Genomic DNA, 27,418 nt, shown 5'->3' with positions numbered 1-27,418 from the left:
GCAGGTGAGGGGTTATATTTCGCTTACTGAACAGGAATGAGAAAGATAGGAGGTAGGGTGTCAGAATGAGCAGGGCCCTGGAGTCTGCAGCTTGCACGTGAGTTTGGGCCAGTGGGAAGACCCTTCTGTCCGAAGAGAATACCCACTAGGAGCTCCATCCATCCGGCGGAAAAGAGAAGTGCAGGTGATGCTGGAGAGGTAAGCTGAGCCCCACCAAGCGGGCAAAGAAAACTCTGATTAGACATCAAAGTTGAAAGTTTCGCTGCAGGGGCGCCTGGGTGGCTCAGATGGTTAAGCGTCTGCCTTCCGCTCAGGTAATGATCCCAGGGTCCTGGGATCGAGTCCCGCATCGGGCTCCCTGCTCCTTGGGAGCCTGCTTCTCCCTCTGCCTCTCTCTCTCTCTCTCTCTGTCTCTACTGAATAAAGTGTTTAAAAAAAATAAAAATAAAAAATAAAGCTTCGCTGCAGTCGCGTAAACGCAAATGCCCTGAAACTCAGGAGCAGACAAGACCAAGGGAATAGGGACGCTTTCTTTGACAATACGCTTTTCAAACAGACGCCAAACCATAGGTACCTACTCGCAAAACTCTCAAGAGCTGTTGCTTTAAGAAGCCCGACTCCTCGGCGTCACGTGACCCACATTGCGCCCAGATGCTTTTCAGCTCCTTCACAGAGGCCAATCGCTTGGCCGGAAGCCCCCAGGAGGGCGGGAACTTCGCAAAGCGCTCGCCGATTGGCTGTGCTCTTGGAGGGTGGGGCCTGGGCTCAGAGAGAGGGAATTAGGGTGAGCAGGGTAAGTGGGAGCTGCCGCCGCCGCCGCCGCCTCCACCGCCGTCTCGGTAGCCGCTTTCGCTGCGCCGGAGCCCTCAGGTGAGCAGGCCCGAGCAGGCCCGAGGACTCTCCGTCCCGCTATGGGCCGCGCACTCACTGGTCTTAGGGCCGACTCCGCTGGGGGCCCGCCCCCTTCGCTGACCACGTGACCCAAGTTCGGTAACCCCTGACCTCCTCCACCCCACCCCGCCACTTCTGGATCTGGGATGAAGCGAGGCGTGGTGGGAGGATGCGCGCCCCCGAGGCCGGTGGCGGTCAGTTCCCACGCTCTTTACCAGTGTGGCTAGTGGCTGAGGGTGCAGGGAGGAGGTTGAGGAGGGGGAGACCTTGGTCAGAGCCCGGACTTTGTGGGTCTTCATGTGGGCACACAGTAAGGAAACTCCCTCCGCGCTTTCCGCGTGGGCAGGACTTCATGCTCCCATTTTACAGACGGGGAAACAGAAACTTCAGAATTATCCGTTGGCGGGTCTCCAACGCCAAGAATCCGGGCTGGGAATCCAGGCCTTGTTCCCCACACAGCCCGCCACTCCTGATGATCAGGAACCAGAGTTGAGCCCTTGCTCCCTACTTAGTGCTCGCTGGGTGATCTTGGACAAGTCACTGAACGTTTAACCTCTCTGAGCTTTGATTTCCTTGGCTGTGAAATAGACGCAGTACTTACATAATACCTATCTCATTGTTAATGAGGATAGAATGAAGTATAAGCCATATAAAGCACTTAGCTCTGTGCCTCAGGCGTTGCATGTGCTTAGAAAAAAATAGCTATTCTTTATTCGTTTTTGCAGCAAGTGTTCATTGAGGGCGTATTATGTGCTGACACTGTGCCCGACGCTGGGGATGCAAAGGTGAGCAAACAGGCATGATCCTAGCTGGTGTGGAGCTTACAATCTAGTGGGGAGGTAGGTGTTAATCACAAAGTTACACAGATACATAATTACAAGCTGTGATAATTGCTTTGAAGGCAAAGTACCGGGACACTGTGGAGGTCTGAGAAGACTTCCCTGAGCAAGTGACATTGAACTGAGATCTGAAGGAGCCGCTAGGAGTCCATTAGACAAAGAGATTGGGGGTAGAGGAAGAGGAGAGTGTTTCAAGTAGAGCAAACAGTGTATGAACGTCCTGATAGCAGGTGTTTTGGGGGAAATGGAAAGAGGCCATGGTGGGAATGCAGAACACAAGAGGGAAAGAGGTGTTGCGGAAGTCAGTGGACATGCACGACCTGGGAACCAGGTTTGTTCTTTATTCCAGAGCCATGTGGAGCCACTGGGAGGAATGCGGGAGGCCAGGTTAGGATGCCCGATGGATCTAGGGACCCTGAGATCACTGGTGACCCAGTGAGCCCCGCCAGAGAGGAGTAGTGGGGCAGACCCTGGGTGGGTCACCCTGGAACTGGGACCTTGCTGCCCGTGGTGCTGATGCCTCAGTTTGGCCCTTGTGGGCCTGCCTTCTAATTGTGGTGTAAGTTGTCGGAGTCCTTCGTCGGCCTCTGTTTTTGTTGGATTCTTATTCTGCCATATCCTGTGAACGGAAGAGGCCTCGCAGCCAAGCTGGGAAAGACGGGGCACATGGGCAGAAAGCCCAGCCGCTAAAAGCCTGACAGTCCCCAGTGGCATACGGGCAGGAAGACCGTACGGGGCAGCCTGGATTTGCCTTAGCAAAGGGGAGGGGGTGGGGGCTTGGGGTAAAGGGGGAGGCCGACCAGCCTGAGCACTGGTGGTGGTGCACAAGGCAGGCTGGAAGACACTAGGCTGGTCTTACTGGGAGGAGGGATCGGCTTGAACAGCTCTGGGGATTTGGGACCAAACACAGAATGTCAAGCTGGGGGGTTTAGAGTTTCTTTTAGAACCAGTGGGTAGGACTGGAGGTTTTCGAGCAAGGGAGAAGTACTGTTTTCATCAAGCTTTAATAGGTCGTGGTCGTAGCAAGAATCAGGAGGAAGAAGACATGAAGTTTTTACTTGTAACTGACCATGGTTCCATCTTTCATCGTCCATTTGGGTGGCGTTCTAGTCCCTGGCTTTCTCCTGCCCCAGCTCATTTTGTCCTCACAGCAACCCTACGAGTTACGGAGGGCGGGGGCGATTGCCTGTGTTTCACAGGTTGGGACACCAGGGCTCAGGCTGACGAGGACCTCGGCCACATTGACTCAGGAAGTGGTAGGGCACGGCTGGGGCCCCGTTCTGCGAACTCCCCAAGGCCAGGTCCTTTCGCAGGCAGCACTCCTGTCTGACCCAGCTCGTCTGTTTCTTGCGCTTCGTCTCAGACACTCAGAGCCTCTGCGGCTCCTTGTTCGGGGATTCTGGAGCAAGAGCAGCGAGCCTGGCTCAGAAGGCCTTGAGTCAGGCTCCTGGGCTCGGAGGGGGCCTGCGGAGGCCTCTCAAACCTTCTCTCCTGGCTCCCAGCTCCGTCGGGGCCATGTCCGAGCGAGAGGAGCGGCGGTTCGTGGAGATCCCTCGGGAGTCGGTCCGGCTCATGGCGGAGAGCACGGGCCTGGAGCTGAGCGATGAGGTGGCGGCCCTGCTCGCGGAGGATGTGTGCTACCGGCTCAGAGAGGCCACCCAGGTCCGCTCCCCTTCGCTCCCGGCACCCTCCCAACTCTCCTTGTCCCTCCCGGTGGCTACCCCCTCCCGCAGGGATGTATTAAACAGGTATGTGGCCCGCCCCTACTCTGTGCTTTGAGGGAACGCAGCGGAGGCAGTCCCTGCCCTCTCCAGTTCCCCTTTGAGCCAGCGGGGCTTCTGGGCAAACAGAGTGCTGGCTGAGCATTGCCTCACGTGCCCATCTTGTGAACAGCCCTGCCGGGCAGGCCAGGCCCCATTCATATTCACATTCTGCATGTGAGCAGCTGGGTCACAGAGAGGGAACATTACATCGAGGGCTGTTTGCACAAGACCAGCGCTGGATTCCAGGCTTTCTGGTCTCCGTTCTGGTGTCCTTTTTGCCTCCTGGCTATCTCTCTTCCCTGGGGGAGCTCTACACCCCCTTCTTCCTGTCCGCTGACTTTGTTTCTCCCCTCCCAGAATAGCTCTCAATTCATGAAACACACCAAACGGCGGAAGCTGACCGTCGAGGATTTCAACAGGGCTCTCCGATGGAGCAGTGTGGAGGTGAGTGGAGCACAGGCTTCGGAGGCCTCGGCTGGCACGATCCACCTCCGTGCCCAGCTTGGGGCTGGCACCGCAGAGAGAGACATGAAGACCAAATATGCACATAAGGTGGCCGTGGCCACCACAGGATAGGTGCTGGGGGGCCCGGAGGTTAGGGAAGCCTTCTTGGAAGAGCTGGGACTGGAGGCAGGCTTTGAACGGAGGCTTGCATTAGACTAAGCCGAGAGGGGAAGGGGGGGGACATTCTGGGTAAAGGAGGAGGCTGGGCACAAATGTGGGTATTAAAATGTCCTGCATAGTTGTTGTGGGGCAGGGACTTGAGGGAAGAAGGTCATGTTTAGAAGAGAGTAGTGTTGGGGCACCTGGCTGGCTCACTCAGTACAGCACGTGACTCCTAATCTCAGGGTTGTGAGTTTGAGCCCCATGTTGGGCATGAAGCCTACTTAAAAAAAAGAAAAAAGAGGGCGCCTGGGTGGCTCAGATGGTTAAGCGTCTGCCTTTGGCTCAGGTCATGATCCCAGGGGCCTGGGATCGAGCCCCGCATCGGGCTCCCTGCTCAGTGCAGAGCCTGCTTCTCCCTCTCCCTCTGCCACTCCTTCTGCTTGTGCTCTTCTGTCTATCTCTCTGTCAAATAAATAAATAAAATCTTTATAAAAAAAAAAAAGAAAAAAGAGAGTCGTGTTTTCAAAGTAGGGTGAGTATGAGGACTGGCGGCATAGGGGTGTGGGGCTCAGCCCGTACGAATCAGGGAGGAGGGACCACGTTCTACTCCCTGACCCAGTGAGCGCTGGATGCTCCAGCCAGATTCCCAGCGGTAGGCTCGAGGCCTCCCACATCTCCCCATTCTCGGGACTTTTGGACTTGCCTCACGTGTAGACCCCCTGCCCTGGTTGGTAGAATGCCTCTCCCGCCGTGGATTCAGCATGCTCTCTGCTCCTCTCTGCTCAGGCTGTGTGTGGTTATGGATCCCAGGAGGCGCTGCCCCTACGCCCTGCCAGAGAGGGTGAGCTTTACTTTCCTGAGGACCGAGAGGTGAACCTGGTGGAGCTGGCCCTGGCCACCAACATCCCTAAAGGTTGTGCCGAGACAGCTGTGAGAGGTAGGGCCAGGGACACAAATGGGGTTGTCAGAGGAGGGGTGATGGGCTGGCTGGTGGATGGAGCAGGACCCGGGGGGGTGGGGGGCTGTTGCTCTCACAGGCAGAACCCCAGGCTGACCCAGCCCTCTGCTCTGGTTCTAGTTCATGTCTCCTACCTAGATGGCAAAGGGAACCTGGCCCCACAAGGATCAGGTAAGGGGCTCTGAACTTCCCCTTGGGAATGGTGGGGGTGCCCCTGTACCTCTGATTGTTCATCTGACAAGTATTTACCGATGCCCGGTTCTGAGTGGCACCGTCCCTGCCCAGAGGGCTCGGATTTGGAGATAGGAGCCCAGACCTGGAACCAGTCATGATGCGGGGTGTTGGATGCTAGCACAGAAGTCTGGGCAGCTGGGGTCCCTGGGATTGAGGACGAGCAGGAATCTGCCTAGTGGAGGCCGGGTGGGAGGCAGAGTAGAGAGCACGGAGGTGTGAAAAGCCTCCAAGGTCAGGGCCGAGCAGGCTGCTCCGAGGAGCTGGTGACTATGTGCTCTGGGAGTCCTGTCTGAAAAGGCTTCTGGTGGGGAGGGTGGAGGGTAGGGGGGTGAGGGAGAGCAGGCCGGGGAGGCCGGGAGAGGGCTGGGCTCTCCACCCTGACCACCTCCTGCCCATCCCCGCACAGTGCCCAGCGCTGTGTCTTCGCTGACTGATGACCTTCTCAAGTACTACCAGCAAGTGACCCGGGCTGTGCTGGGGGACGACCCACAGCTGATGAAGGTGAGCCAGTGGGGCACAAAGTCCAGCTTTCAAGTTCCCCGAAACTCTTTCAGATGCCTGCTTCCTGTCCACTCCACACCACCCGGCTGATGCGGCTGGAAGCTGCTGCCAGTGGGGATGTTGTGCTCGGAGGCTGGCCCTCCTCCGGGGCTGACTCCTCTTCCCACTCTAGCAGGAACCTCGTTCTCCGGGGAACGGGCAACTCAGCAGGGCCATTTTGGGGGCTCATGTGGTCAGTACCCCCCCTTTAATTCCAGAGTCTACTCTTTAGCGTGTATATTAACCTGCGGCCACGGGGGTGGGTGGGGGGCAGCCACCTGGCAGCTTGCATTTGCCTGGACGTGAGAGGGAGAGAAAGGAAGTAGAGGCAGCCAGGTCAGGGTGCCTGGCTGCCCGGGTCTGAGACTCCGCCCCCCTCTGGGACTCCGCGGGGCCTGCCGGACGCGACCTGTCCAGAATGAGGGCAGCGCTGATTTGCGGTCTGCTCAAGCATGAGGTCTCTCCTGGAGGGCTTACCTTCTCCACTCCTCCACGTGTCTGGCTGTCGCTGCCACTCTCCCGGCAAAACTGGGAATGTCCCTCCCGTACAGGCCTGCCTTAGGAGCATGGCTCCGGTCCCCAGGCCCAGGGCAGATGGCTGGACGCAGGGCCTGGGAGCTGAGCTCCTTCCTCGCCAGCCTGTTGCCCGCAGCACCTGAGCACAGGAGCTTTATCCAGAGGCGTTTGGAGGTCACAGCGGAGATTCAGGGCTAAGACGGTTTTTCTCATTTACTTAACTCTCTTTTTTTCTGCTTATAAAAGTAATACCAGCATGTTCATTATAGAAGGATTGTAAAGTAAAAACATACAAGCTGGAAAGTGAGTCTCCAATGGAAACAACTTACCTTTTTTTTTTTTTTAATGTTTTAACTGTGGTTACTCTAGAATAAAGCAAAGTGGTATTACAGTAAACATCTGGTTTTAGAACAGCTGCTTCTCTCAGTTAAAAACGTGTGGGGCATCTCGGGTGTATTCAGTTTCGTGTTGCCACAGACAGGGCTGGGAGTGGGTGTGTGTGTGAGTGGGTATTTCTTACAGTGGGTTAAATTTATAGAAGTACAGTTGCTGAATCAAAGAGTGTGAACGTGTACAATTTTACTACAGAAGTACTCAGGCATCCTTTAAAAAATGTCCGTTTCTCCTTGGGGCCGGTGGACCCAGTGCAGTCTGGCTGCTTCCTTTTCAGATTGCTCTCCAGGACCTGCAGACTAACTCCAAGATCGCGGCCCTCCTGCCATACTTTGTCTATGTGGTCAGTGGGGTGAGTGACCAGGCTGGGGCAGGGGAGGAGGTTCTGCGGGGACACGACCCAGCACCGGGTAGGGCTGGTGGAAGGTGCCAGCAGAGCGGCAGGCTCCTGCCCGCCCCCCCGTGTGCCCCTCAGCCAGCGCCCGTGCAAACAGGTGAAGTCCGTCAGCCACGACCTGGAGCAGCTGCATCGGCTCTTGCAAGTGGCCCGGAGCCTGGTTCGGAACCCACACCTGTGCCTGGGGCCCTACGTCCGCTCCCTGGTCGGCAGCGTCCTCTACTGCGTCCTGGAGCCCCTGGCGGCCTCCATCAACCCTCTGAATGACCACTGGACTCTCCGGGATGGCGCTGCCCTCCTGCTCAGCCACATCTTCTGGTAGCCACTGGGCCTGGCCCAGCAAAGGCTGGGGCTGCCGCAGCGCGGAGGGGCTCGTGGTCCGGGGCGGGGGGTCGTGTTTGGCTGCGAGGCCCTGTGTTGCGAGGTCAGGGAGCCTCTTCCCATTTAGAGCTTCCCGGTCGCCGCGCTGTGGCACCCCGGGATTTTATAAAGGGATGGCGCGACCCTGTTGGCTGACCCCAGGGCGCCAAAGGCCGCCGCGTGCTCCGCGTGCTCTGCCTGGAGTCAGATGGGGCGGCCCCGTGCTCCGTTCTCCTCTCTGACTGACTGCTGCCCCCGTAGGACCCACGGGGACCTCGTGAGCGGCCTCTATCAGCAGATCCTGCTCTCCCTGCAGAAGGTGTTGGCAGACCCTGTGCGGCCTCTCTGCTCTCACTACGGGGCTGTGGTGGGGCTGCACGCCCTTGGCTGGAAGGTGAGGACCCTGGCCTTTCCCACAGACAGGGCCATAAGAGCTCCCATTTGTAATTAGAAAAACAGTGTTTGTGTGTCTTTTCTCACAAAAATGGTCTGTGCTTGCTGCTGCCGCGTATGGAGTTCTTGCCTGAGGCCAGGCTAGTTGATAGCGTTACTGTGTATCAATGTCTTATCCTTTAAAAAATTAAGATACTAATATATCCCCACTTCAAAAATTCCTGCCCGTACTATGTTAGTCATGTTAAGGAACTATCCCTCAATTCTTCTTGTATTATTTTTTTTAAGCTTATTTATTTTTAGTGATCTTTATATCCACCATGGGGCTCGAATTCACGACCCGAAGATCAAGAGTTGCACACCCTACCCACGGAGCCAGCCACGTGCCTCATTCTTTTGGGCTTTTTTTTTTTTTTAAAAGGTTTTATTTATTTATTTGACAGAGAGAGACACAGCGAGAGAGGGAACACAAGCAGGGGGAGTGGGAGAGGGAGAAGCAGGCTTCCCGCCGAGCAGGGAACCCGATGCGGGGCTCGATCCCAGGACCCTGGGATCATGACCTGAGCTGAAGGCAGACGCTTAACGACTGAGCCACCCAGGCGCCCCTCTTTTGGGCTTTTAATGTAGATCATATGGTACAAATAATGACGGCTTTATTTCATCTTTTCTAAACCCAATGCCTTTAATTTCTTTTTATTTTTCTAATATCATTTTACATGTGATGGTAAGGGGCATCCTTGTGTCATTTCTAATAAGAGAAGTGCTAATAACGTTCCCACTTATACTGATGTTTACCTTGTGTTTATTGATATCCTTTCTCAGATTAAGAAGATTACTTCATATTGTTTTATACTCTTGGTTTTATTATTTATGTTGAATTTTTATCAAATGCTTTTTCAGTAGCTTTTGAATTGATCCTAAGGTTTTTCTGCTTTTATCTGTTAATGTGATTAATTGTATTTATGGATTTTTAAAAAGATTTTATTTATTTAGAGAGAGCATTTTCACACTTGAGAGCGGGGCAGAGGGAGGGGATGGGAGAGGGATAAGCACTCAAGCAGACTGTGCATTGCATGACCCCAAGATCACCACCTGAGCCAAGTGGAAACCAAGAGCCCAACTGACTGAGCCACGTAGGTGCCCGTATTTATGGGTTTTTAATAGTAAACCATCATTACATTTCTGTGTATAGACTCAAATAGGCTATAGTATAGACTTTAAAAAATCTAAATCTTTTATTGGAATATAAGGCATTTTTTGTATACTATTGGGTTTACTAAATTTTAAAAGATTTTTCTATATTCACGAGTGAAATCAATCATAAGTTTCTTCTCATGTACTGTCCTTGTAGAGTTTTAGTATCCGGGTTATATTGGCCTTAGAGACTGAGGTAGGGTGGGAGCACTTCTTTCTCGTTTGTTTTTGTGAGACTGAGATGCTCTTTTCCTTGAATATCTGTAGACTGTCTGTAAATTTTAGCAAAGTGTTTTATTTGTGGTTGGTTAGCTACTATGGTTAGAGAATGTAAGTTTTTATAGCTGAGTCAGCAGTAAGTTGTATTTCTCTAGGAACTCACCCATTTGTTAACATTTTCAGATCCGTAGGCTGTGGATGACCAACGGCGTAACAGAGGTCACCTCCTCTGTGAAGTCTTAATTGCTTTCCCGAAAATTAATCACAGGATTTAAAATCTGATACATAATCAGAGACCAGGTCTCTGATCAGTTGTTTGTTTTTATGCAGGTGGTTTGAACTGAGTCCCAGTTTACATCTCAGCGAGAATACTTGCCTACTGACCATATAGGGTAGCAGTTGGCAAATTAAATGTGTCTGTTGTTAGCAATGGGCATTACTTATATATACCCTCTTAGCCTCTGTCCTACAGGTCAGTGATAGTTGGGTCACTTTATACTGTTTTTGTACCTGACCTTTATTCCCAGTGCTTAGCAAAGGCTTGGGCATACAGTGGGTTCCAAATAAATGCTGGCTGAATATGCCAAGCTAATTTCGTATCGGAGATAAAAGTAGGTCTTTCATGGGAAAGGGTACTTGAGAGGCAATAAGCAACAAAGAGGTGCTTACTGCCTGCCTTCTCTCCCTTCCAGGCAGTGGAACGCGTCCTGTACCCACACCTGTCCACTTACTGGACCAATCTGCAGGCTGTGCTAGATGATTATTCCGTCTCTAACGCCCAGGTTAAAGCAGATGGGCACAAGGTTTATGGAGCCATTCTGGTGAGTGCCTGCGCCTTCCAGCCTCCCTTCTTCCCTGCTTGAGCTCAGCAGCTCACCTGCCTTACTCTGGAAAACTTGATGGGCCCAGGTTCCTCCTAGTTCTTGCCTATCCTGGTCCCTCTGCTCTTGCAGGTGGCCGTAGAGCGACTGCTGAAGATGAAGGCCCAGGCGGCAGAGCCCAACAAGGGGGGCCCAAGCGGCAGGGGGTGCCGGCGCTCCGACGACCTGCCCTGGGACAGCCTTCTTCTGCAGGAGTCTCCCTCCGGGGGCAGCGCGGAGCCAGGCTTTGGGTCTGTCCTCCCGCTGCCGCCGGGAGGCGCGGGGCCGGAGGACCCTTCCCCATCGGTGACCCTGGCGGACATCTACCGGGAGCTGTACGCCTTCTTCGGGGACAGCCTGGCCACCCGCTTTGGCACGGGTCAGCCCGCGCCCACCACTCCGCGGCCGCCCGGGGACAAGAAGGAGCCGGCGGCCGCCCCGGACTCGGTGCGGAAGATGCCGCAGCTGACGGCCAACGCCATGGTCAGCCCCCAGGGCGACGAGAGCCCCCGCGGCGGCGGCCCCGCGTCGGCCTCTGCGCCCGCCGCCTCCGAGAGCCGGCCGCTGCCGCGCGTGCACCGGGCGCGGGGGGCGCCCCGGCAGCAGGGGCCCGGCGCCGGCACCCGCGACGTCTTCCAGAAGAGCCGCTTCGCCCCGCGCGGCGCCCCCCACTTCCGCTTTATTATTGCCGGGCGGCAGGCCGGGAGGCGGTGCCGCGGGCGCCTCTTCCAGACCGCCTTCCCCGCGCCGTACGGGCCCAGCCCGGCCTCCCGCTACGTGCAGAAGCTGCCGATGATCGGCCGCACCGGCCGGCCGGCCCGCCGCTGGGCGCTCTCGGACTACTCGCTGTACCTGCCGCTCTGAACGGTGCCTCCCTGCGTCTTTCCCCCCCACCCCGCCCCCCGCCTCTGTAAATAAAGCCCCGTGTCGGAAGTGACGTCTCCGCGCTCGTGGGTCGCGCCGGATGAGGCGGGGCTTGGGCGGTTGGCTGCCGCGGCGACCCTTCCTGGTGGCGGGGGTGCCATGGCGCTGCCCTGGCTGCAGCGCTTCGAGCTCTTGCTGTTCACCGCCGCCTTCCTGTGCGGGGCCGTGGCGGCCGCGACGCTGACCCGGACCCAGGTGCGGGGCGGGGCCGGCCGTGGGGTCGGGGAGGCGAGGCGGGGCGGGGGTGCTGGCTCTGCTGGCCGGGCCGGGCTGGTCCCGTCGCGCTGCTCCCGGGAGCGGGTGGCCGCCGGTCTGCGGCCGGGATGCATCGGCGCCGATCGCGCTCTGTGGCTCCGCCCGCCGGGGTTCTGCTTCACAGCCGTTTCCTCGCCGAAAGGACGAGTCCTCAGGAGTGACTGACAGCGGCAGACATAACCCGGCCTGGTGGCTCCGGCTGCATAACCTCACACTGGTTCTGCAGCAGAATTCGGCCCAGGCCCTGCCTTCATCCGTTAAATCAGACACTGTTGTGCCGAGCTCCGCCAGGAAATAAAGCTTAGTGTAGCGGAGATGACCAGGCTACCGCAGGATTGCAGCCCAGTGTGTGTGAATGACAAGACAGCCATGTAGGAGACGCCCACGGAAAGCCCAAGGGTTTCCCCAACCAGGCAGTCGTGTTCATAAACACAGGCTCATGTAACCCTATAAAGTAGGCACTATTAGGACTTTTTTTTTTTTTAAAGATTTTATTTGAACACAAGCAGGGGGAGTGGGAGAGGGAGAAGCAGTCTTCCCGCGGAGCAGGGAGCCCGATGCGGGGCTCGATCCCAGAACCCTGGGACCATGACCTGAGCCGAAGGCAGATGCTTAACGACTGAGCCACCCAGGTGCCCCGGGTAGGAGTTTTTTTTTTTTTTTTTTTAATAGATGAGAAAACACCGGAGATAGCTGAAGGTTACACAAGTTCTGGTTTTACTCTAGGATTTCTGCAGAGGGGAGACCAGAACTTGTGAGGCCTCTCCGAAGCTCACTATCCTTTATAACCACCGCCTATTTCCTGATCCTTGTGGCCACCGCAGGTTTGACCTCCCCAGCAGGCCCTCTCCATCAGGCCCAGAAACAGGAACTGACAGTGTAGAGAGAACCTCCTAGGGTAGCCCTCTCCTAGGCTATCCCTCACACCTGCCATGAGCCTGCGCCGAGGCTCTAACCTGAAATCTAGGTGGGACTCAGCAGCTTCTCTTCACAGGGCTCCTTCAGTGGCCGCTGTCCGCTGTATGGTGTGGCCGCCCTGAATGGCTCCTCCCCGGCCTTAGCTCAACCCTCGGCCCCATCCCTCTGCTACTTTGTGGCAGGGGTCTCTGGCCTCCTGGCCCTCTACTGTCTCCTGCTTCTGCTCTTCTGGGTCTACAGCAGCTGCATCGAGGACTCCCACAGGTGACTGCCCTGCGCTGAGGGTGGGGGGCTGAGCTGGGAGAAGTCCCACCTCAACCACAAGGCTTCCTCTCTCCCTCCTCATAGAGGTCCCATAGGGCTCCGCATTGCACTGGTCATCTCAGCTATAGCCATCTTCCTGGTCTTAGTGGCTGCCTGTATCCTTCGATTTGGCACCCGTTCTCTCTGCAAATCCATCATCTCCTTGAACATTACAATTAGGTAATGGAAGAGGGAGGGAGCCCCGGTTGGGGCTGACTGCCTTCCCTCTGCAGAGGGGAGCTATAACCCCCTTTCTGTCCCTGTCAGTTGCTCTCACCTTGAAGGGCACCTGGGCATGGGTGTGTTCGGAGTATATCCTCCCTTTCTCACCACCATCTCTTTGACCTCACAGCTGCTCTGAAGCCCAGAAAATTGCATGGACACCCCCTGGAACCGCCCTGCAGTTTTACTCCAACCTACACAATGCTGAAGTGAGGTCCCGGGATATGAAAGACTGGTGGAAACCCAGGGATCCACAGATTCCTATAAGCATCTGTAGTTGTTAAGGGTGCTCTCCAGTGAGAGGCTGAAGGGCTTTCAACCTGACCGCGAACAGAGAATAGTGGTTTGTGGGTGGAACTGGGTTTGAGATGGCCACACTCCTCACACTCCTGTTCCTGTCTCCCACAGACCTCTTCTTGGGTGAATCTGGTATTGTGGTGTGTGGTCTTGGTGCTTCAGGTGGTGCAGTGGAAGTCCGAAGCCGCCCCATACCGGCCTCTGGAGCGGGGCGACCCTGAATGGAGCTCTGAGACAGATGCTCTCGTTGGGCCACGCCTTTCCCATTCCTGAAGAGTAACCAAAGAATGCTTCCTGCAGCCAAAGACTCTGTGCCCAAGTGCCTACAATCCTGTTGCCCCCTCATGGCCCTGTTTATGCTGGGAGCCTGTTTTCCCTCCACGAGGGAAACATGATGATAGGCCCCTCCACCTCTCTTCCTACAGCTGTTTTTGTACCAGAATATTATATTACTTTCTTCCTTCATCTTGGTACTGAGTTCTTGGTGTTAAAGCACTGTAGGCAGGTGGATGGGAGGACAGAGCTAAACAGATATGGAACAAAAGTCAGAGGTTCTGTCCCTTGCCCTTGGGATGACTGCTCTTTTATTTGCTGCTCATGAACCCTGGGCCCCCTTGTGTCCTGCCCTTGGTTGTCACCCCATCTCCAAGGTTCAGTTTTTATTCCCCTCTGGGAGAGGTGAGCGACCCAAGGTGGTTTCTTCACAAGCTGCGGTAGGCCCCCACAGTATTGTCAAAGAGTTTTGTGTTGGGGAAATGTCCAGCTTTGTCCAAGAGGAAGTAGAAGCGCCGGCCTTTGATCTTCAAAGGCAACATAGCAGGGACTTCACCACGGTGGGCCATGCAGGACACCTGGTTCAAAGGGACGGTGAAATGAGCACCCAAGCCAAAGGGGGCATGAGTGGTGAGGGTCACGTGCTTCCCTCCAGCCTGCAGCATCACTGAACGCACAGAACGGAGGGAGAAGAGAAGACCAGCGCCAAGTACCAGGGTACCTGCAGGAAGACCAAAGTTTGCGGTGAGGGGTTTTTGCTGAAGAGCTAAGCAGCAACCTTTCCAGTGGCCCAGAATTAAAAAAATTGTGATGATAGTTAACATTTAATCCGAGCTCCTCTTCTACCCGGCTCTTGTGTTCGTCCTTCCTCCCCAACAACCTTCATGTACACCCCCGTTTCAAGGGCGAGACGGGTCAGAGCGGTGTAACTGCTCAAGCTCGCAGAGTGAGAGGCAAACCTCACCCCAGGCCTGTCCGAGGGCTTGGCTCAAGGGCCTCCAACTCCAGCGTGGAGAAGTGCGTGGGAGCCCCGCACTGTCCTTGCCGGGGCAGGGAGGGTCGTGTCCAGCCGCCCCCCGTCCCCGTGTTGGAAGCCAGCCCGCGCCTTACCGATGGCGCCGCAGCCGACGGCCAGGCCGTAGCGCCAGAGCGTGGAGCGCAGGTCCAAGCGGCCGCGGTCTGCGGGCTCCGCGTCTGGAGGCAGCGCCCGGGCCGGGGGTCGGGCCAAGGCTGCCACGGCCAGGGACGCCCAGAAGACGCCCTGGCCCGCGCAGAACAGCCCGAGGACGGCGAAGAAGCGGCCCCGTTCGTGCTGGAAGAGCAGCACGTCCCGTGACGGAGCCGCGTCGTGCAGGGGCCGCAGTGCGGCCACCAGCCGCACAGTCCACCGCCGCCCAAGCGCCGCCATGGCCCCAGCACGTCGTCGCTTCCAGGGCGGGACTTCCGGCCTGCGGCCCCGCCCCCGAGCTTAGAGGCCTGCTGCCCTGGTGGCTGGGGCCCCGCCCCCCAACAGGGGCGAGGCAAAAACAATGTAGCACCGTGACACAAAATACAATATCACTCTTTATCTTAAAAAGTACGGCGGGTTCTGGGGTTAAGTACACAAAGCACCTAAATCCTTCGGGGGAGTTTAGTGTCAGTTCTACAAAGTAAGCTTTGGCTTCCTGGCACCAGTGAGGCTCAATCCCCTGGAAGTCTCCCAGAAGTCTTCCAGAAGGCAGGTGAGGAGAGGGATCCAGCAGCCCTCCCTCTTCGGTCACAGTCACGGGGTGGCCTGGGGGCCAGAGAGGAGGAGACAAGAGCCGACAGCCACGACAAGGAGACATCAATATCCAAGGGCTATTTTACAGGGGGCTGCTTCTGGGGCACGGCTACAGATCACTTCATAAACGCCACTTCTGGGATCTCGCCCTTAGCCTTAGAAAAAAAAGAAAAGGTCAGTAGAGCCAGTCCCTTTCCCCCTCCCCCCAGCTGGCTTGACCGTCTCAAGGCCCAGAGATCCCTGGCCTTCTTGCTACTGAATTCCCAAAACTTACCTTGAGATGAGTAAAGGCCTGGGCAGATCTGGTGTAGTCCCAGTTGTTGTCCTGAAGGCACCTGGAGTGGGGGGAAGAGCACCCTGCTCACTGAACGCCACTTCACAATCCTTCCTAGAGAAACACTCACCCATGTGTGCCAACAATTACATACACTCTTGCACTATGGATTACAAATGAAAAATTAGTAAAAATCCAAATGTCTTCTCACTGGTCTACTGGATACAAAGGAGTATTAAGTAGCTATCAAGAAGACTAAGGTAATTTTTATAATGATAGGGAAAGACATCCATGGGATAAGCAAAAAAAGCAAGTTGCAGAATAGTATATAAAAATTCTGGGGGCACCTGGGTGGCTCAGTCGTTAAGCGTCTGCCTTCGGCTCAGGTCGTGATCCCAGGGTGCTGGGATCGAGCCCCACGTCGGGCTCCCTGCTCGGCGGGAAGCCTGCTTCTCCCTCTCCCACTCCCCCTGCTTGTGTTCCCTCTCTTGCTATGTCTCTGTCAAATAAATAAAATCTTAAAAAAAAAAAATGTTTAAAAAAAAAAAAAAAAATTCTGCTATGCTGATTTAGGCATAGGCCAAATTTTTTTATGGACCATATTTATAAATTTTGTTTTTTGTTTTTTTTAAAGATTTTATTTATTTGACAGAGAGACAGCGAGAGAGGGAACACAAGTAGGGGGAGTGGGAGAGGGAGAAGCAGGCTTCCCGCTGAGCAGGGAGCCCGATGCGGGGCTCGATCCCAGGACCCTGGGATCATGACCTGAACCGAAGGCAGATGCTTAACGACTGAGCCACCCAGACACCCCTAAATTTTGGCTTTTAAAATGTCAGCAGCACTCATTATTCACTTCCACTCCTACCTCTGTTTACCCCTATTCCTACACATGCCCAGTACTCACTTCTGGGACCACTCAAGGTTCATGCCAGACTGGGTAGAGAACGCCTGCAGCATTTCCTGCTGCTCTGGGGACAGGGTGGGCACTGGACTGGAGGAAGGGGTGGGTGCAGGCATGGCAAAGGCTCTCTGGATCTCATCAGGGCTGGCATTCCGCACAAACAGCTCGTCGTTCACGATGCACAGCCTTCGGGACAAAAAGCACTTTAGACAGCTGGCCAGACAGCTAACCTCAACTTCCCAACATTATTCCTGTTCTCACACTTGACACTTTTACACTTAACAGATTCTTTCAATACCCACCAAGTCCCCCTCCCCACTCTTGGTCATTACTTTTTTTTTTTTTTTAAGATTTTATTTATTTATTTGACAGAGCACAAGTAGGCAGAGGGAGAGGGAGAAGCAGGCTCTCCGCTGAGTAGGGAGCCGGACGTGGGGCTCGATCCCAGGACCCCGGGATCATGACCTGAGCCGAAGGCAGCCGCTTAACCGACTGAGCCACCCAGGCGCCCCTTGGTCATTACCTTTTATCATTTACGCTCCTTACGCCCCTAAGAACCCATGTATGGGGGCAGATGCCAAACAACATTAGAGTTACATATTCTCCCCCAACTCAGGGAAGTTCTTATTCCCACTGATCTTCACAATAGACCAAAGAAGTAAGTAGCTTATGTTAGTTTCCCAATGAGGAAACTTGCTCTTAGCTAGAAGTGGTGCAGCCAGATGAAAAACCCAAACAGTCTGGCTCCAGAGCCGAGTTCACCACCACTGTGAGAGCCTCCTCCTGAAATTCTGAACATTTCCTGAGGACCGGCTCCCCCCTCGCAACCCCCCACCAATTCCCACATGCTGGCCACGGATTGGGACTGGGACCCCGTGTGGTAAGCCACACACTCACCCTGAGTTGCTCGCAGGAACAGCGACAAACGTCCGGGTGAACGCTCGCAAAGAATCCCGAGACTTTCCGTCCACTGTAATGTTAACAACAGCAACGACCCCTTAGAATCAGCTACACCTCAAGTTTACTAAAAGCTTCTCCAATCCTGGTCTTACTGGATACAACTAAACTGAAGCAGACCAGACAGATGATTATGTGTGTATAGAGGAGGAGAGGGGAAGAGGAGTGTCGGAGGGCAGGGCGAACTACCACCAGCGTTAGCCCACCCAGAGGACCCATGCGTCAGCTCCTGTGTCAGGCGCTGCGCCGACTCCCCACGGCACGGCTGTGAGATGGCTCTTACCAACCCCCTTCTACAAATAAAGAATTCAAAGCCCAGAGATAACGTAAGTTGCCCACAGACCCATGGGCCCGAGGCTGGAATGGAGCCCAGACCTGCCTGACCCCAGAGTCTGTGTCCTCCTAATCCTCAGGCTTGTCCCATTTCCCAAACATGGGGTGGGGAGGGGAGGCCTCATGAAGGTGGCTTGGGGGCAGAAGAGGAGGAGGTCAGGGACGGAGAAGGAAAGCAGCTGAGAGTGCTGAGAAAAAAAAATCTCGCTGAGGGAGGGCCCACTCTGCAAACTCGGGACTCCAAAGCTTCTTACCTTCTTTGAAGACCCCGTTGACAGAAAAACACAGCAACGTACTCTGAAAGAGAAGAGGTGTCTGTCACCATGCAGGCTCCCGGCCAGAGCCGGAGACCCCCAGGCCTCGTAACTGCCCTTCCTCAGTTCCGGCTTTTGTGGGCAAGAAACAGGTGCTTACTGTCTGCGCACTTATGTCTACCACAAAGGAGTTGATGTCGTGCTGAGTTTTGGGCAGCTCATTGAGGAAGGCGACGACATTGAGACGTGTGTGCTTCAGCAGCCGGAACCGCAGGGCTGTGGGAGAGGAGAACCCAAGGTCAGGGGCTGCCGCACGCTCCTGAGCCCCGTGACCGAGTCCCGCCCGCCCCCCTTTCCCACCCTGTTCTGCTCACATCGCACACTTACTCGGGTCTTTGAGCTTCTTCACATTCCTGCTATCCTTGAAGTACTCGGCCAGGTTGCTTCTAGAGGAAGAAGCGGAAAAGGAGGCAGGGGTCAGAGCAGGATGTGGGCTAGCAGGTGCTCGCCTGCATGGTCCTGGGCAGGCTGTGGCCGGGGACACTCACCGGGCAGGGTTCTGGGGCGTGAAGGGAATGCTGAGGGAGCAGCAGGCCCCGTCGTGGTAGGCGTCCAGGAGCCGCTGCCGGTCTCCAGAGTCGTACACCGCATAGTACCTGTGTAGAACACAAAAGGGACAGTCTGAGCTCCCGGGTCTGGCTCCCCAGAGGGAGCTGTGCCGGGACCCACCCACTGCTCCCCAGCCTCGGGGAACCCTGCATACTCACTGCTGCAGGAAGTGCAGGACCAGATTCTTTAGGGTCTCTGTTCCAAAGTAGCTTCCCTGGAATCACACACGGGTATCAGGACCACGTATCCAATCCTCTCCTCCCGACATGAGTTCTAGCGCTGCCCCCTTCTTACCTTGCAGGGAGGTAACATTGTGGGGGCTTCAACATCAAATGCAATTGGCGGAGGTAACTCATGGCCATCCTGTGGGAAGTCGACAGCGTAACCAGAGAGAAAAGGCTGGATGAGTAATGAGATGGGCAAACTAGGAATGAGGGGTCAGAGATCAAGTGTCAAGGACACACGGAAAAGATCCAGGAATCCCGACAGAGGCAACTTTTGTCTACGAGCCTTTTTCTGAGAAGGATTATAGCCTTTGCCAGATTCTCAAAGGTCTTCGTTGTCTCCAAATTAACGGTCATACGAACACACATGAGGCAAGAGCTTTTGGGTGGGAGAGCCTATGCTCATTAGAAAAGAATTTAAAGAGCTACGGACTTACCAGGCGTAATAATTTGGGAAATCGTTCTCGAATGGCGCTGTCAAAAACGGGACAGAAGTGAGTGATGCTTCAGAGCCACCGTGCCTCCTGAGCTGCTCTAGGAGCAAATACTCCAAAGCCCAAGGGACCGCCCACCCCATCCTGCTTGTTCTCTCACTCCTCCCCAGCCTCTGAGCTCTGGGGAAAGAGGCCCCACTCCCCACCTCACCCGGGGCACCCAGAAATGACCGCCTTGAAGGCTGACTCTCTTCTTGCTGCCTGACCCGAGCGCCACAGAGCAGCACTCCCAGCCCAGGCTTTAAGCCAGGACCTCCTTCCCCTCCCTGCCCCCCTTACCTTCCACCTACTCACCTGTGCAGCCCCGGGAGGAGGGAATGGGGTGGGAGCCCAGGGGCTCCGCTGCCTCAACAGGTATCCATCAGTTCTGCCCGGTCTGGCCATGGCCAAGACCAGAACACACCACAGGGATGGCACAGGATGTTGGGGCAGGGAGATGAGCAAGGCGGGGGGTTCAGGAAGAGGGGAGGTGAAGGAAGAACACAAGGAAGGAAAAGAAGAGAGAGAGAGAAGGCAGGATGGGGCTGGGGCAAGGGAGAGATGGGGAGACAGAGAGAAGTAGAGAGTAAAAAGAAAGAGAAAGCAAAGAAAAGGCGAAAGAACTATAAGGCAAAGAGGCATTCAGGAAAATAAGGAAGAAAAAAGGGAAGAAGACACCCAACACAGCCTTTTCCTTCGGCTGCCCCTTTCCCCGTGGTCCAAGGTACAGACGAAAAACAAATTCTTGCTGCAGCCGGAGGGCAGTTGCTGTTGGCCAGGTCTCTGTCTGCTACCTGGGTCCCGATCTGAGCTGGGCGTGGGAAGCGAAGCAGCCATGGGGGCAGGAGACCTCCCTCAGAAGAGGTGAGGGTTCAGGCCCCTGCAAAGTTGGGGGGGTGAGGGTCTGTGCCCCACCTCTGTTGGCCCCCAAATTCTCTCCTGATGGCCCCTCTGCGACTGTGCCTGTCTTAGGTTGTTCCTTCCCTGAGGAATCTTACCCGTCTCTGGCTAACCAGCCATCCTCCGGGGCCAAGCAGGGCGATGTGAGGTGTGCAAGTGAGGGCGGGGCAACGCCCCCTGAGAGGGTCAGTTCTGTGTCTCCTCGGTAGTCTATGCCCCCGTGGCCTCCACGCCCAGCGCCTGCCTTGGGCTTCCCTCGCCTGCTGGCGGGGCCCCGGCTCTAGTCACATGGCTTGGGGAACCCAGGTTTCTTCTCCAGGGAGGGCCCAGCTCACAGCTCTGGGCAAGAGAGACAGAGTGCGTGGCACCAGCTCCGAGGAGGCCTCAACCTCAGCACGAGGGGGAAGGCCCAGGCAACGGCCTTGGGCACGTGGACCGTGACAAGAGTCCCTCTTGGCAAAACAGCAAGAGGGGCCAGCACCGGACAAAGAAGGGAAGGCCCATCAACAGCAAGTCCCAGGGAGGGAGGCCTTTCTCGGCCCAGGGATACCAGGCTCTTGGCACAAGGCAGATCCATGTATGGGACGTATATGCAAGACACGCCCTGGTCGTGGTAGAAAGCCGGAAATGCCCTTCCTGGAACAGTAGGGTAGGGAGACTCTAGAAAAGGCTGTGTTCGGGAAGAGGAAAGACCACAGAACAGCAAATAGGTAGTCAGGTGAGAAGAAAGGAAAGGAAACCTCGGGGCCAAGCTGGGACACACGGACAGACGAAGGGAGGAACACGTGATCCTCCCAAAGGACAGGTGGTTCCAGCTCAGGGCTGCACATCTCCTGCAGACGGGCACTGGTCAGGGTGCATTAGCTCAGCCTCCCGGGGGGTGAAGGTCCCCAGGAGGGGAGACAGAGGCTACAACTGACCTGATGTAGGTGGACTGGTCTCGGAAGGTGTCGCATAGCGGGTTTCCGTCGAGCCACAACTCTTCCAGCTTCAGCCCTTTTACCTTGTCCAACTCCCTCTCAGACTTCAACTGCAGAGAGGTGGGGAGAAACAGTGGGCAGGAGATCCTGGTGAGGAGAGCCGGCGAGATCCCCAACCCCGAAACACCCTCCTCGAGCCTCCTGCCCGAGCCCTCTGCTCACCCCGCCCACGACACAACCAGGCCCTCAGGTCTCACCTCGTTTCCGGAGAGGTTGAGGATCTTCAGGTTGGGTGCTTTCTGCACGAGGCTGGACATGTCATCCAGCCTGTACAGCCTGTTGCTGCTCAAGTTTAAGGACAAAAGCTGCGGGCGGAGAAGAGTGTAGAGGAAGCACCGGCAGCAAAGAATGAAGAGACACAGCTGCCTCCCGACCCCATCCTACCTACCGCACCCTGCTTCCTCCCGTCTCAAAACAGGACAAAGGCCTCACCTCAGGGATGTTCTCCTCAATGATTCGCAGGGTAGCCGCCATACAGCTCCTGCGATTCAGGACGACATCGATATTCTGAGCCACCAAGTCTTCAGGAAGCAGAAAGGAAGGAAAGGCAAGTCTGAGAGGGCTTTCCCAGGTCAGAGTTCGTACCAAACCATTCTCGAACTTTCCCCCCCCGAGAGATTCCCCTCTGCCTCCACCTCCCTGAGAATGACTGCTACTGGTCCTACCTGGGTCCGAACGGAGGCCTTTGAGGTCGAGCGCTTGTTGGGAGCCATCATATCGTTTGCTCATGATCAGCTACAGGGGAAAGAAAAGGGGTTGGGGGTCAAGGGCTCACTTGGGTTGTGTGGAGGGTTGTGGATGCAAGAAGTGGGAGGACTGGAGCGGAAACACATGACAGGAGCCTGCCTCACCTTTAGCTGCTCGACTTGTTCCGGCTTCAGTTCGTTCTGTACCGAATGGGGTGGGGCAGAGGAGTTGATGATGATGGATATCTACAGGGAAGACACGGAGGGCAGGGTGAATCCCAGGGAAGCCTAAGCTGCAGGATCAAGACCTACCCCCAGCCAAGCCAGGCCCTTCATACACACCCTTCGGTTTTCCTGATCTACAATCTTATAGTTGACGGCCTTCAACGCAGAGGCGGTGCTGGCATCCTCCACGAAAAACTGGGCCCGTGTGTTTTCATAGTGAAACTGCACAAAGAGGAAACAAGAGCATGAGACTTGGAGCCCAGGGCCCCTGGTCCAGCTGGCCCCTGACCTTCCTTGGTGCCCAGCAGCCACAGAGGCCTTCTCTCACCTCAATGGGAGTGAAAGGGACATTGCACTTGCTCTGAATCACACTCAGGAGCCATGACTTGTCATACTTTCTGCCATAGGGAATCTAGATGAAAGAGAAAAGGGAACAATATGTAACAAAGGCTGGCCAGCAGACGCATCTAGCGCTCCTTTCACATCTTCTGCCAACTTTCACAACATTTCCTGAAGGAAGGGCCAGTTAAAAGTTTTTTTACTCAAGTCAGACTCCTTACCCTCTTCCTTTCTGTCCATTTAAACTTAGTATTCCTCAAGAAAATAAAATTTTTTGGTTCTAAAAGTTTCAAGATATGATTCAGACCTGGCCCGCCCCTCAGAGGACTTAAGAGATCCCAAGCCCCATGATCGGCTTGACCCACATGGAGACATTCAGAGGAGTTCCTCTACCTCCCAACCAGTTAATCATGTTTTCCTTTAGATGGTGCCCCCCCCCCCCCCCCCGCAATCCTGCTTGTCCTCTTCTATGCCTTTCCTGAACCTGCTCTTAGGTGTTCTAGGAGAAAGGATGGACACCTGACTGTGGAGAAAACAGCTGAGAAGATCGATTTTGTCATGTGAAAAGTAAAGACCTTCACTCTGAGCCCAGCCCCCTCTCTCCCTTGCAGCATCTACTTCCCCAGACACTCACTGTAATCTTTTTTTTTAAGGGGCAAGGGGCAGAGGGAGGGGGAGGGATAGAGAGAGAGAGAATCTCAAGCTGGCTCCATGGCCAGCACAAAGATGACACAGGACTCAATTTCATGACCTTGAGATCGTGACCTGAGCTGAAATCAAGAGTCGGACAGACACTTAACCGACTGAGCCCCCCAGGTGCCCCAGACACTCACTGTAATCTTAAACCAGTTTCTCGAGGTCCCATCCTGACTGGTACCAGCCCCTCCTCTGTCTGGAAGAGTTCTGTCTCTCCGCACAGTAACATGAATGCGATCTCGATCATGCCAACTGTCACCTCGACGGTTGGGTCGGGAAGGATAGGGGTTGCTGTGGGGAAGCAAAGAACAGAATGTCCACAAACACTAGGAATGTCTTCTCAAAGGCTTCCCACACTGCTGTCAGGACTGCAGCTAAGACTGTTCGCCCATTAAGCTGGCCCTGGCATCTCTCACTTGTACAGGTGGGAAGAGAAATGGTGTGGGCAGTAGAGAGCTAAATAAATAAATGGGTCACTAAAATCAAACCAGATCAACTGGTCACTTACTGTCGTATTCGGGGAACATCCTGGGCATCACTCATCGCCACATCTCTGTCATCTTCCTCCAGGCGGGAAGACCGGATGCCAGAACCTCCTCTTCCAGACCTACGGTTCCCCTCACCATATTTCCACCGGAAAGGACCCCGGCCTTTCTTTCTTCTTTGAGGGAAACTAACACGGTCATCGTGCTCTGGGGTTAAAAACGACATCAATCAGAAGACACGTTGCTAGTCCAGCTACCCTGCTGTGGCAGTCACAGCTCCAGCAGCCTGTGCTATAGAACGACATACACACCAACCACGAAGCCCACTTCCACGCACACTTCTGTCTGTTGAGAGAGAGAACCCTCTCTGTGGCATGGCAGTGTGAGGGAAACATTACTGGAAGACAACACAGGGCTTTAGAAAAATGAGTCAGAAACTGGAACTTACAGAGAAGAGAAGCACAATGTGGAAGTGTGAGCGGAATATGGACTCAGTGTGCAACTGAAAAGTCACCTGAAATCTGCTTGCTCTTGGCCTCCCAAATCTATTTAACCCCTCTCAAAATCTGGATGGGGACCTCTCTCACATCTCCTAAAATCAATCAATCACAACGATCACATCAGCTTTCAGTAAACAATGCTTCCTTTGCCTACAGAGTACAAACATCATACAGTTATAAATATAATCAATTTAAGGGTTTCTTTAAAACTTCTTTTTTTGGCTTCTTTAAAATTCTTTTTTTTTTTCTTTTTAAAAGATTTTATTTATTTATTTGACAGAGACGCAGCGAGAGAGGGAACACAAGCAGGGGGAGTGGGAGAGGGAGAAGCAGGCTTCCCGCGGAGCAGGGAGCCCGATGTGGGCTCGACCCCAGGACCCTGGGATCATGACCTGAGTCGAAGGCAGACGCTTAATGACTGAGCCACCCAGCCGTCCCTCTTTAAAATTCTTGTTCTCGGGGCGCCTGGGTGGCTCAGTTGTTGGGCATCTGCCCTCGGCTCAGGTCATGGTCCCGGGGTCCTCGGATCGAGCCCCACATCGGGCTCCCTGCTCCGCGGGAAGCCTGCTCCTCCCTCTCCCACTTCCCCTGCTTGTGTTCCCTCTCTTGCTGTGTCTCTCTCTGTCAAATAAATAAATAAAATCTTAAAAAAAAAAAATTCTTGTTCTCAAACTGACACCCTGAAGTTTTGGGAGCGGGCTCTTTATTTCCTTGGCCAGAAATGCCTAAAAAAAAAAAGATTTTATTTATTTACTAGAGAGGGAGAGAAAGAGAGAGAGCGCACAAGTAGGTGGGGCAGCAGGGAGAGTGAGAAGCAGGCTCCCCACTGAGCAGAGAGCCCGACATGGGGCTCTATCCCAGGACTCTGGGATCAAGATCTGAGCCAAAGGCAGATGCTGACTGAACCAACTGAGCCACAGAGGCACCCCCAGAAATGCCTTTTAACTCAGGAGACAACTTCTAAGATTCAGGTTCTAGTGGCAACTAGGGAGCTTAGCCAACTGTCCTTGACTGCTCTCCAGGAACAGGACCCTCTGAATCCTGTGGTGTGTAGGAATGGCTTCTAAAAAAAAAAGGTCTATGACTCCCAAAAAGGTCTGCCTCATGCCTAGCACTCTGCAAACAATGAACCTTAAGAAACGACCATAGGAGAAAAACAAACAAACTGAATAGCAGGCACAGCTAATATACACTGAGAACTTTCTCCAGGGCCAGGCACTATGCTCCAGGCACTTGATGTGAATAAACTCGTTTAACATACACAAGGGCAAACTTAGGAAATAAGTACAATCGCTACCTTCTTAGGAAAATAGAAAAATGAGGCCTGGGAGTGGAATTCACTCAAGCGTGGGGAAGACAACTCAGAACTCAAACCTCAGCTGTCATGTGCTCCTAACCACTCCTCTGGACAAAAACCCTGCGTAGTGTTCGGATACAGCGCGTTGGTGTGGAGGTTTAAATTTTAAAGCCAAAGCCAAGGCCGCAGGGGAGGCGGGGCAAGAGACTGGACGCGGTGGAAAATAGGACACAGGTAGCCGATGAGAAGGGCACCGACTCACATTAAAGGAAGAGTCTGGCCGCCAAACTGAACTGACAGGCATCAACCACCCACAAAGTTCAAAGGAATCTCGCCACCCCACCGCCAGGCCGCCTGCTCCGAACCGAAGCTCCTCGCAACGCCAGGATTCCCGCGTCAACACGTCGGGCTCCCAGCCTCGAGTGCGGCCGGGCCCGCGGGGGGCCTTGCCCCCGGCCCGCGCCGCCGACGCCCCCCGCGGACGCCTGGCCTCTCGCGGCCTCCCGCCCCGGGGCTGCGGCCTAGGCCGGCGCCGCCCACTGGGCCCCAGATCATCTCGCTCCCCGCCCTGAGAGCCAGCACTGACCGTTGTAGGACTTCCCCTCGTCCGCCATGGCACAGCGAGAAGCTGGGCCGGCTCAGGCGCGGGCCGCAACGCCACCAAACGTCCGAACGCCCAAAAGCGCCCCGGCCGAAGCGCTCCTACCCCCGGCGCCACCGCATTTATCCTGCGAAATACGTCGCGCGCCGCCGACGTCCCCCGGTGGTGGGCGGTGCCGCCTGAGGAGCGCGGCCCTCTGCGCGTGCGCGCTCGGCTCGCAGCCGCGCTGGGGGCGGGGCTCAACCGCTCCTGGTCCCGCCAGAGACCTGCGCTCGCCCAGCCACCCCAGGGTTGGGGCCTGCCCGCCCCGCCGCCTTTCTTCGGTTCGTCTTACGCCAGCACCTCCGGGGCTAGCGCTGGAGCAAAGAGCAAGCTGCTGCAGCCCAAGTCTCCGAGAGGAATGGGGAAGGGGGTCGCACGAAGGGCTTCCGAGGAAGGGGAGACCCGGGCCTTGGAGGGGGAGTGATGGTTCTTAGACCCCCTAGCGTTATACAGCCAGTATTGAATCTCTCAGCCCAGCCCTTTGCCAGTAGCCGATATATGTCACGCTTTCCTCGTCCGTAAGATGGATTATCAGGCAACAAAAAACTAGAACGTAAACCCCAAGAGAGCAGGGATGTTCACTAATTCGTGACTTTTCTCCAGCTCCTGGCTCAGTACCCTGCCTGGCATGTACCAAGAACTCAACAAACACTTGGGAAATAAATGAATTTCCGATCTATGCATCCTCCCAAGAAGAGTTGCCATGTCAAATGAACAGACCATTTTTCTGGCTTTCACAAGCAATTGTCTTCACAACCTCCCCATCCACCACTGAGGTGCTGTACCAGAACTACAGCTTGTGTCAGTTGGGCAGTGAAGATGCAAGCAAGACCACCTGCTGACCAGAGGCCTGGGAGAGAGGAAATAGTAAAATGCCTGGGCTAGAAAAGACAAAGGTTCTCCTAGACTGCCCCCCCCCCCCCGGAAGTTCTAGGGTCAGCTTTCAGAGTTGTGATTGTTCTCTCTGTAGCTTGAACTTCCTCTGGGGTGTGTGAGATGTCGGGGGACCCCAGTAACCTCAGAGTAACACCAAGAAGTGTATTAACCTCCCTGGAGGGTGGGCGTTCCAGGCAGGTTTCTCCTCCATCCTCCTGTGACTGGCTTGGATTTGGTGAGGGGCTTGGAGGGGACCAAGAGCCTCAGCTGGAGCTGGGAACAAGTTCTTCACCTTTCACTCCTGGCAGCAGGCAGAGCTCCTGTGTCATCCAGCTCAAGGAAAAATGGGGGCCAGCTGGTTGGAGCATGCAGCTGAAACAGGTACAAATACTGCTGGAGATGATCCTGGAAGTTGCCACCAATCAGGGACCCATGCTGGGGTCGTGCTTCCCCCTCTGAAGGGAAGTTTCCATGCTCATGAAGTGCTGCTGCACCTGGGTGTTCCCTGCCCGGAGGCAGCTGTGTGCATAGGGCCCAAAGCTTGGCCCTTAGAGCCATCAGCCCAGCCTCAGTTCTGGTACCGAGCAGTGCGCTCACTCCACTGGCTGTGAAGGCCCTTCGACGCTCCCACCCAGAAATGACCACATGG

At 55.2% G+C, this 27,418-nt stretch overlaps 4 protein-coding genes across 8 annotated transcripts; 2 read left to right on the top strand and 2 right to left on the bottom strand.

Moving 5' to 3' along the window:
• The first annotated feature begins 744 nt into the window (after positions 1–744).
• On the top strand, positions 745–11,096 carry TAF6L (TATA-box binding protein associated factor 6 like). 4 transcript variants are annotated; one of them, XM_036122165.2, is made up of 12 exons: positions 745–870; positions 1,617–1,730; positions 3,233–3,392; positions 3,851–3,937; positions 4,886–5,036; positions 5,178–5,228; positions 5,698–5,792; positions 7,018–7,092; positions 7,235–7,455; positions 7,759–7,891; positions 9,996–10,124; positions 10,257–11,096. In XM_036122165.2, the coding sequence occupies exons 3-12, from the start codon at positions 3,246–3,248 to the stop codon at positions 11,025–11,027; spliced, it is 1,860 nt and encodes a 619-aa protein (XP_035978058.1). In that variant the 5' UTR covers positions 745–870; positions 1,617–1,730; positions 3,233–3,245; the 3' UTR covers positions 11,028–11,096. The 4 variants fall into 4 exon arrangements, with proteins under 4 accessions (XP_035978058.1, XP_035978055.1, XP_035978054.1 ...); XM_036122162.2 differs by having other exon boundaries at positions 751–870; positions 1,617–1,676; XM_036122161.2 differs by lacking the exon at positions 745–870 and adding an exon at positions 998–1,085 and having other exon boundaries at positions 1,617–1,676.
• A 31-nt stretch (positions 11,097–11,127) lies between these two features.
• TMEM179B (transmembrane protein 179B) lies at positions 11,128–13,547 on the top strand. Its single transcript, XM_036122181.1, has 5 exons — positions 11,128–11,282; positions 12,337–12,524; positions 12,609–12,743; positions 12,916–12,994; positions 13,194–13,547. The coding sequence occupies exons 1-5, from the start codon at positions 11,187–11,189 to the stop codon at positions 13,353–13,355; spliced, it is 660 nt and encodes a 219-aa protein (XP_035978074.1). The 5' UTR covers positions 11,128–11,186; the 3' UTR covers positions 13,356–13,547.
• Positions 13,548–13,634: 87 nt separating this feature from the next.
• On the bottom strand, positions 13,635–14,890 carry TMEM223 (transmembrane protein 223). Its single transcript, XM_036122182.2, has 2 exons — positions 14,466–14,890; positions 13,635–14,076 (listed from the first exon to the last, which is right to left on the bottom strand). Exons 1-2 carry the CDS (start codon positions 14,761–14,763, stop codon positions 13,784–13,786), a joined length of 591 nt encoding a protein of 196 aa, XP_035978075.1. The 5' UTR covers positions 14,764–14,890; the 3' UTR covers positions 13,635–13,783.
• A 15-nt stretch (positions 14,891–14,905) lies between these two features.
• On the bottom strand, positions 14,906–27,285 carry NXF1 (nuclear RNA export factor 1). Of its 2 annotated transcripts, none has more exons than XM_078057888.1 (21): positions 27,062–27,285; positions 23,477–23,660; positions 23,106–23,259; positions 22,262–22,345; positions 22,051–22,155; positions 21,874–21,954; positions 21,688–21,757; positions 21,455–21,543; positions 21,220–21,327; positions 20,963–21,072; positions 19,107–19,143; positions 18,740–18,808; positions 18,604–18,659; positions 18,385–18,492; positions 18,224–18,282; positions 17,997–18,112; positions 17,837–17,879; positions 17,190–17,262; positions 16,296–16,478; positions 15,392–15,452; positions 14,906–15,272 (listed from the first exon to the last, which is right to left on the bottom strand). In XM_078057888.1, exons 1-21 carry the CDS (start codon positions 27,135–27,137, stop codon positions 15,234–15,236), a joined length of 1,905 nt encoding a protein of 634 aa, XP_077914014.1. In that variant the 5' UTR covers positions 27,138–27,285; the 3' UTR covers positions 14,906–15,233. The 2 variants fall into 2 exon arrangements, with proteins under 2 accessions (XP_077914014.1, XP_035978052.1); XM_036122159.2 differs by lacking the exon at positions 27,062–27,285 and adding an exon at positions 25,837–26,014.
• Between the last annotated feature and the right edge of the window lie 133 nt (positions 27,286–27,418).

The sequence above is a fragment of the Halichoerus grypus genome, chromosome 11 (assembly GCF_964656455.1).
Source record: "Halichoerus grypus chromosome 11, mHalGry1.hap1.1, whole genome shotgun sequence".
NCBI lineage: Eukaryota > Metazoa > Chordata > Mammalia > Carnivora > Phocidae > Halichoerus > Halichoerus grypus.
The sequence above is the reverse complement of the archived record's forward strand: the minus strand, read 5'-3'. Positions and strand labels throughout refer to the sequence as shown.